The 8,301-nt window shown below is 40.8% G+C and overlaps 1 protein-coding gene across 1 annotated transcript in view; it reads right to left on the bottom strand.

Annotated features, from left to right (window-relative positions):
* Positions 1-1,735: 1,735 nt before the first annotated feature.
* Positions 1,736-8,301, bottom strand: part of TNFSF10 (TNF superfamily member 10) — a 17,458-nt gene continuing 10,892 nt past the window's right edge. The window contains exons 3-5 of the mRNA XM_032258293.1: positions 6,821-6,863; positions 4,468-4,572; positions 1,736-2,506 (exon numbers count right to left, since the gene is read on the bottom strand). Of these exons, the coding sequence (XP_032114184.1) occupies positions 2,079-2,506; positions 4,468-4,572; positions 6,821-6,863 (576 nt within the window). The 3' untranslated portion in view covers positions 1,736-2,078. The remainder of the gene's footprint in view (positions 2,507-4,467; positions 4,573-6,820; positions 6,864-8,301) is intronic.

Raw genomic sequence — 8,301 nt, 5'->3', positions numbered from 1 at the left:
TTACATTGTATTAGGTATTGTAAGTAATCTAGAGATTATTTAAAGTATATGTCAAGATGTGCATAGGTTACATGCAAAAACACTTTATATAAAAGACTTGAGCATACATGGATCTTGGTATTGGGCAGGGATTCTGGATCCAATTACTTGCAGATACCAAGAGATGACTACATCCTAGTGAGAGGAGACTTCAAAAGCAGAAAAACAAGTCCATTTGTTGGTGTGTAAGAACTTTACTGGTGTTACAGAATAAAGTAAGTGGGGTTAGAAGTGTCAGGTGTCCATAGTCTGTTGTAAATTTAAATTAGACTTTTTGAAAAAAAAAATCTATTTGATCCAAACACATTTAAATGAATGTTTGAGCATATAACCAGACGAACTACAGTGTGTTTAGGAACAGCAGTGGGAGGAGATGAGACAAATGCTCCAATGAATTCCTTTTCTCCAACCGGTTAGTTTAAATGGTGAAATGAAATGTTTTCTGTCATGATTCTGAAAGATAAAAGTAACTAATATTCTTCATGCAGGGTCAAAATAAATGATGCAACTTGAAGCAGATGTACAGATATACAGCACAGCAGATATTGACATTTGATTGCAAAAGGTGTGGTAAGGGATGGTTAGCCGGCTCTTTTCTACTGATTTGCCTGTTTGTCATTTTCACTTTGCCATTTCTTCTGCTGCTGCTCACATGGAACCAAATTCTCTGATTTCTTATCAGTCGACTACTCACTGTAGAGTCCTTTATCAAAAAATATCCTCAGTGCTTTTGACCAGCCTGACTTTTGGTAGTGAAAAGCACAAACCATTCAAAACAAGTTCCCTGTCCACTGAACATCACTTTAATTACTTTTTAAAACACATTGTTAGTAGTTTGAGTAGAATTTTCTTATTTTCACCAAATCCCCAAGAGATAACTCTGCAAAATCTTGCACAATAGACTCCCAATTCACACGGCATAACTTGATGGTGGATGGCCTCCAAGACCATGATCTTTTAGTGGTGACGCTTTCTCTTTTGATTTAGGAATGTTGTCCTTTAAGGAAACCTGGAGGCTACTACTGTGATACACTATTTAAGAGATGGCTTGTTGGCCCGGCACAGTGGCTCACACCTGTAACCACAGCACTTTTGGAGGTCGAGGTGGGTGGGTCATGAGGTCAAGAGATCGAGACCAGCCTGGCCAACATGGTGAAGCCCCATCTCTATTAAAAATGCAAAAATTAGCTGGGCGTGGTGGCATGCACCTGTCATCCCAGCTTCTCAGGAGGCTGAGGCAGGAGAATCGCTTGAACTCAGGAGGTGGAAGTTGCAGTGAGCCGAGATCACACCACTGCACTCCAGCCTGGTGAAAGGTCAAGACTCCATCTCACAAAAAAAAAAAAAAGAAAAAGAAAAAGAAGGGCCGGGCGCGGTGGCTCAAGCCTGTAATCCCAGCACTTTGGGAGGCCGAGGCGGGTGGATCACAAGGTCAAGAGATCGAGACCATCCTGGTCAACATGGTGAAACCCCGTCTCTACTAAAACTACAAAAAAAAAAAAAAAATTAGCTGGGCATGGTGGCGCATGTCTGTAATCCCAGCTGCTCAGGAGGCTGAGGCAGGAGAATTGCCTGAGCCCAGGAGGCGGAGGTTGCGGTGAGCCGAGATCACACCACTGCACTCCAGCCTGGTGAAAGGGCAAGACTCCATCTCACAAAAAAGAAAAAGAAAAAGAAAAGATGGATTGTTGCTCTCTCTTCTGCAATCTTTGCAAGGAGTAGATTATAAAGACAAAAAAAGGTTAACCATTGCATTAATGTTTGGAAGCTGAGTCTTTTAGATTTCTGCTAGCAAACTGATATGAGGTAGAACTCTGAAAGATCTTTTGGCAATTTCATTTTCTTGGGATAAGTAAGTCACTTTCACATCAGTGTGTGTTGTAGAGTGTTTTTGGTTGTTACTGCTCTACTGAGATTGCGTAGAGGTTTTTTTTGCTGTTGTTTGTTTTTTTGGTTAGATTTGTTGGAACATCTTCATGGTATATCATCCTGAAAGCTGAAAGTCATTTTGAGGTTATTGCTTTTTCTTCCCAGGTCAGTTAGCCAACTAAAAAGGCCCCGAAAAAACTGGCTTCATGGTCCATGTCTATCAAGTGCCCATTTGTCACAGAAACAAAAATTCTGTCGTTTTCCTTAAGCTCAAATATTCCCCCTTGATAGATGGAATAGAGTCCATATTCTGCATCTTTAGACCAACAATTATTTCTAGCACTTTTCATCAGCAGTATGGGGTCAGGATAACTTGTGTATTTGTAAATATACTGGACCATTTGTTTGTCGTTCTTTCTGTCTTCTTTGATTTCCTCCTGAAATCGAAAGTATACTTGGCAATAGATGTAATACAGCCCTTTTTCATGGATGACCAGCTCACCATTCCTCAAGTGCAAGTTGCTCAGGAATGAATGTCCACTCCTTGATGATTCCCAGGAGTTTATTTTGCGGCCCAGAGCCTTTTCATTCTTGGAGTCTGTAGGAAATTTAGAGAGAAACAGAGTTAACAGAAGGGAGTTTGTAGCAAAGCAAGGAGCGTCCTTGCAGCTTTGGCTAATCTATGTTTTTGTTGGGGTTGCCAGGGATTTCAACTTAATATCAAACTTCTCCCTCCTTCAATCTCATGTGGATTATAAATTGTAGTCATAATCAGGAGGCCCCTGTATCATTGTGACACTGGGAATTGCTGGGAGTTCCTTGTCTTTTTATACTTTGTCAGCTGCTTATACCACATTTGTCACATTTGTCACACTTAGAATGGTAGCACAGGGGATGGCCCACTCAGATAGTAACGGTTAATGCTGGGCAGAACTTCCGCCCTGACTCCCTTCTTGTGCTGGTGAACTTAAGTAGACAATCCAGAAAGAAACCAAAATAAATGGATCTACTTTTTAGGCCTAGATCTCAGAGGTTGTTGCCATTCCTTTTGGACTCTCTGGGTCCCTCCTTGATCTTTCTCAGCTCTCCAGAGTCAAAGGCACACCAAAGCAGAAGGTGTCTCTGGTCCAAAATCATAGAGACACAAGGTTGGCAAAGGAGCCTAGATTTAAAGATCCTCACATCCTTGAATCTTTCACTCCCAAAGATTTTGAATGAAAAGTATGCCTTCCAAAATGATATTCCTTTAGACTTTTGGCCTATCTTCATGATTGGTGCAAAATTTGGCTTTTCCAGAGTATAAATCAATTATATTTGTTGATGAGTAGCAAAAGTAACATCATAATAATCCCCTCACTTGTAGGCAGAACATGCCAATCATTTATAAAACATGAAGAATGTCAAGAAGGCAACTACCCAGAAGAAACTAAGCCAACCAACCAAAAACCCCCCAGACAACCTTTTTAATTTATTAATTGATGTTTGAAATATTTTTAGACAAATTTATGGGACAAAGCCTCTCATAAAAATAAAAGTGAGTATTTCTTGAGTACTCACAATAGATCAGACATTTTGCATCATTTTATGAGTTAAGAATTATCTCAGCTTCGCATATGAAGAAACTGAAGCTTGACTGGTTTAAGTAATTTGCTTAAAACATGCATCTAGGTGAAGAGGAGCTCTGATTCCAACTGAGGTATTTACACTGTAAGACCCATGCACAGAGGCCAGGTGTGGTGGCTCACACCTGTAATCCCAGCACTTTGGGAGACCGAGGCGGGTGGATCACCTGAGGTCAAGAATTCGAGACTAGCCTGGTGTGAAAATTAGCTGGGCATGGTGGTGCATGCTTGTAATCCCAGCTACTCGGGAAGCTGAGGCAGAAGAATCGCTTGAACCTGGGAGGTGAAGGTTGTAGTGAGCCAAGATCACGCCATTGCACTCCAGCCTGGGTGACAAAAGCGAAACTTCATCTCAAAAAGAAAAAAAGACCCATGCACATGCACAGTATTACATAGCACCATATCAACACGTGTTCTGCCTAGATAAAAATTAGATGTAACATATATGGTTAAAATATATGAAACTGACATTTGTGTAAATAAAATGTGGTCAAATATTGGCAATCTCCTATGACTTAATTTAATATAAATGCCACTAGGACCACCACAGTGAGAATAAATGACTTAAAACTTTTTAAAGAGGAGTGAGGTTTGATGGCGAGCAAAGAAGAGAAGAGCAAAGCAATTGAAGAAGTAATCATAAGAGAGAGAAAAAAAATTACTCTAAAGGAGGAAAAAGAAAAATGGGATCCTGGCAACTGCAAAGACAAAATTCTCCCACTTTGTAATTTTCCTGAGGCCAGTTATGTCATGGCAGTAATTGAACTATTTGTCTGTAATCTTGCATCTGAAAACAGTCAGTCTGAGATCTGATTAATACTAAGCATTTTGTAGATAGTCATATAAACATTTCAGGTAAAATTCTTTAAAAAATAAGTTACTTGACACAGTCCTTCCATTGCTTTTCCTTAAGTCACTTATTTGTTGTTTCTCTTACTTGGAATAAGCAATGTGTTGCCACTTCCTCTGGTCCCAGTTATGTGAGCAGCTACTCTCTGAAGACCTCTTTCTCTCACTTCAGGAGAAATACCTTTTTGCTTTTCTGAAAGAGAAATGATAAAGAATCATCAACACTTGTCAAACTAGTTCTCAGATACATTGCTGTTCATAGGTGTTGTCAATCAGCCATTGTAAGCATACTGGGCTTCCAAAGTTGGTTCTATCAGTTTTCACAAAAATAACATTTTGATATTATGATCAATCTCCTTCAGCTTATAATCAACCTGAGAAGTACTTTACACGGGAAGAATAAGCAGTAACATGGATGATAATTTATCAGTGCCTCACAGGTAAGGCGCAAAGAGAATCCAACAAAGTGAAGATTCCATCCCTTTTCCAAAAATATAAATAAAAAAATAACTGTAGATTTGTAATAATCCTCGTGAGTTAAAGTGTGCAAATAACCACGTATTGGCAAATTTCTACCTTGAATTACATACAGAAAGCAGTAGCAATGGTGACGATTGCCCTTAGATGCTACAAACTGGCATCCAACAGTCATCCTGCAGCCAGAATGAAAAAAAAAAAGAATGGGAATTTTCCACTCAAAAAAAAAATGATAATCATAGGAATTGACATTCTGGTCATATTGAATATTCTAGCATATAAGTTGCAAATTCACTAGATCATAATAAACAAATAACATTTATTGACCATCATCCAAAGTATTTTGGAGTAGCCTTAAAAAATAGAAATGTAACAAATGTCTTTCTCTAAAAAATCAGCTCAGACTTCTCAAGTGTGCTTACATTGGTTGTAAGACAAATTATATTCTTTTATCAAACAGATAGTGTTAGGGTAAGGCCCTACACCCCAAAGGGCTACAGACATTAACCACTGCCTTCACTGACCAAGTCCTCAAGGAGCTTACAGACTTCTATGGAAAATTTTAATAAATATGAATTAGAAAGTGACAATTTGGAGGCCGAGATGGGTGGATCACTTAGCCTAAGAGTTTGGGATTAGCCTGGGCAACATAGTGAAACCTCGTCTGACAAGAAATAGAAAAATCAGCCAGATGTGTTGGCCTGTCCCTGTCGTCCAACTATTTGGGAATCCGAGGTAGGAGGATTCCTTGAGGCCAGGAAGTTGACGCTGCAGTGAGCCTGGGTAACTGATTTGTTAAGGTCATTTCAAGGATATGGATAGGAAAAGCTAGATTTGAAAGCAAATTTTTAGAAGAGGAAATTTCCTACTGGTTATAGCAAGCACCTCCCAGAAAAGAAACTTGCAAATACGTATATCGAGGTATCATGGATATATTTTGGTACACAGGGTAGTATTTCACCTTCTTGGGATGAATAAAAAAGAATTTTATTCTTCCAACACTGAAAACAGTGCATGCATTTACTGCTGGAGACCATTAATCTGGTATGCCTCATCTGAACAGGTGGAGTGTTCAATATTCTGACTCCTGCTTTTGCCTTTGGAGAAACGGTAAGAAAGAATGCTTTGACCCAAGGACCAAGCCCTGTGCTTTATATTTAAGAAAACATACTTAATAAAGGAAAATAGGGGTGCCGAGTGATGAGGAAGTTTATTGCATTGGAAAAGAATAACTGATTTATCCTTGTTCATTCCTGGAAGGCAATGAACTAAGTACGTGTGATAAAAATATCAGAGTGCAGGGAACTTACTTAGATAGGTGTCCAGGGAAGCCCTATCTGAAGAGATGACAATTACGTGAGCTGTGAAGAATGAGGAAGTGCCAGATGGAAGGCTAATGGAGCCAGCCTGGGCAATAGTACCGAACAGAGAGGTGGGTGGGGAGAAGGCTGCTATCCATAAACAAGGGGGTGCTGTAGGATGGAGACCACAGGAGGAGGATTGTGGGTGGGTAGAAAGATTGTTGGGGAAGGGATGATGGAGCAGGAGGCCTTTGTAAAGAAAGATCTGGAGCCCAGTGGTGGCCTGAAAACAAAGCAGGGTGACTTTAAGGAACTGCATTTATCTCTCTCCATTTCCCAGAAAGGATTTAAGACGGCTTGTTTCTAACACATTAGAAGTTAGAAACAAGTAAGTGAAGAAGTAAGGGGGAAGGGAAAATTCATGGGGGAAAATAAGAGTAAGCTGAAATACAGTTCTGACCATAGGTGAGCCACAGATTTGGTTCTGAGCTTCCTAGCTGCCTATGTGAAGAGAGAAGTAGAATCAACAAGTGGCTTGAGATACAGAGCAGCAGATCAGAGGATGGATGAGTGGATGAGAGCAGAGACGAGAATGGAGAACTATTCACAACCTGTCATGAGGTCGACAGTAGAAAATTAAAATAACAACAAAAAAGATAATACCTTGAACTGTAGAAATGGTTTCTTCAGAGGTTCTCAAAATCATCTGCAAATATTATTGAATAAAGCTTGTTAATTTCCCTTAAAATGTAAACTGACTATAGAATCCTGTGGCTCTTCTTGCTGATGTCTAATGGAAAATGTCTACATGCATTACCAATCTAGGAAGCTTTCAGTTTGGTCAAGCATAGGGTCTGTAAGGGGAGGGGTGGGAGCTGGAATGAATACTGAGATAGCTGTCCCTGTACAGGAATCAAGGGATAGTGTTCCATCTGGGAAAGCTCTTTTGCTGGATGAAGTCTTGGAAAGCCCACACGCGGAGCAGTGCAGGAGGAAGAAGCCATCTGCCATGTGAGGTCAGCCAAATGTGGCTGTTAGGGGTGGCACTTTGTGTGTGAGGGGGTGGTGTATGTATGTGTGCATGCATGTGTGTGTGTAAGTGCACTGCGTAACAGAGTCCAGGGGCTTAAAATTATTAGACAGACCCAAGTCTCAAGACGTAGGCCACACTTCCTCTGCTTCAGGATGCCCACAGACATACATAGCCTGCGGAGGTATGATCTGACAACACCGTGTCATTCTGTTGTTCTGAGAATGTGGCTGAGCCATTCTCAACATAAAGATATTTTCCCACCATCCCGTATCTTTGCTAAATATCTAGTAACCTCCCCGTGCCTTCGTACTAACCAATGGGGAAAAACAGTAAGAAAGAGGGAAAACCAAACCTTTCTATTAAACGGGCAGACCCTGACTTGGCTCATCCATGGCTTCCGAATTCAGCTCTGTCCCTCCCGCCACCGCCTCCCATCACTGCCCTCTTTCCCATCTCCGCAGTCAATGTTGCACCTGTCAGAAACTTGCCTTCTTTGTACTTCCACCTCAAAGCAGGAGCCCTCTGCTTCTCCCTCTACCTGAAGCCCTGATGCCAGATAATGGGGGACAGGTGGGTGGCGGTGGACTCACTGTAATCAGTTCCCTGGGCACTGACGTACGAGAAGGAGAAGTGAGAGGAAGCCACAGTATCTGTCTTCTCTCTCTGTCTCTCATTTCTCTAACTGTGTCTCTCTTTCCCACTCTTACTTCCACTTCCTCTTATTCTGTAACAGAAAGGAAGGCGAAAAGGAGAAGCAGCAAAAAGGAAAGGGTCTTTCCTACCATGTTGGAGTCAGAATAAAAAGAGCAACTAGAAGCATGGCCAGATGCCCTGCGTTCAAATCTTTTAATGACTGGCTCTGTGGGACTGCTCAAGTCATTTAACTGGTCCAAACTTCAACTTATTAATCTTTTAAAAATATATTTAAGGGGCTAATAATAATTTATTCTTCAGGGCTGTCGTGAGGATTAAATGAGATAACGTATGAAATGGGCATAGGGTATTTACCGGAATAAGTCTGTTCAACTAATGTGCCTCAAAAAACAAAAGAGAATTATTCCCCACCTTCTCATCCATTCCCTCTGTGTTCTCTCCCGCCTTCTCATCCATT

This window comes from Sapajus apella, unplaced genomic scaffold, assembly GCF_009761245.1.
Source record: "Sapajus apella isolate SASKATOON/1434 unplaced genomic scaffold, GSC_monkey_1.0 scaffold101, whole genome shotgun sequence".
NCBI classification, from domain to species: Eukaryota; Metazoa; Chordata; class Mammalia; order Primates; family Cebidae; genus Sapajus; species Sapajus apella.
This window is presented reverse-complemented; position numbering and strand designations above follow the sequence as displayed.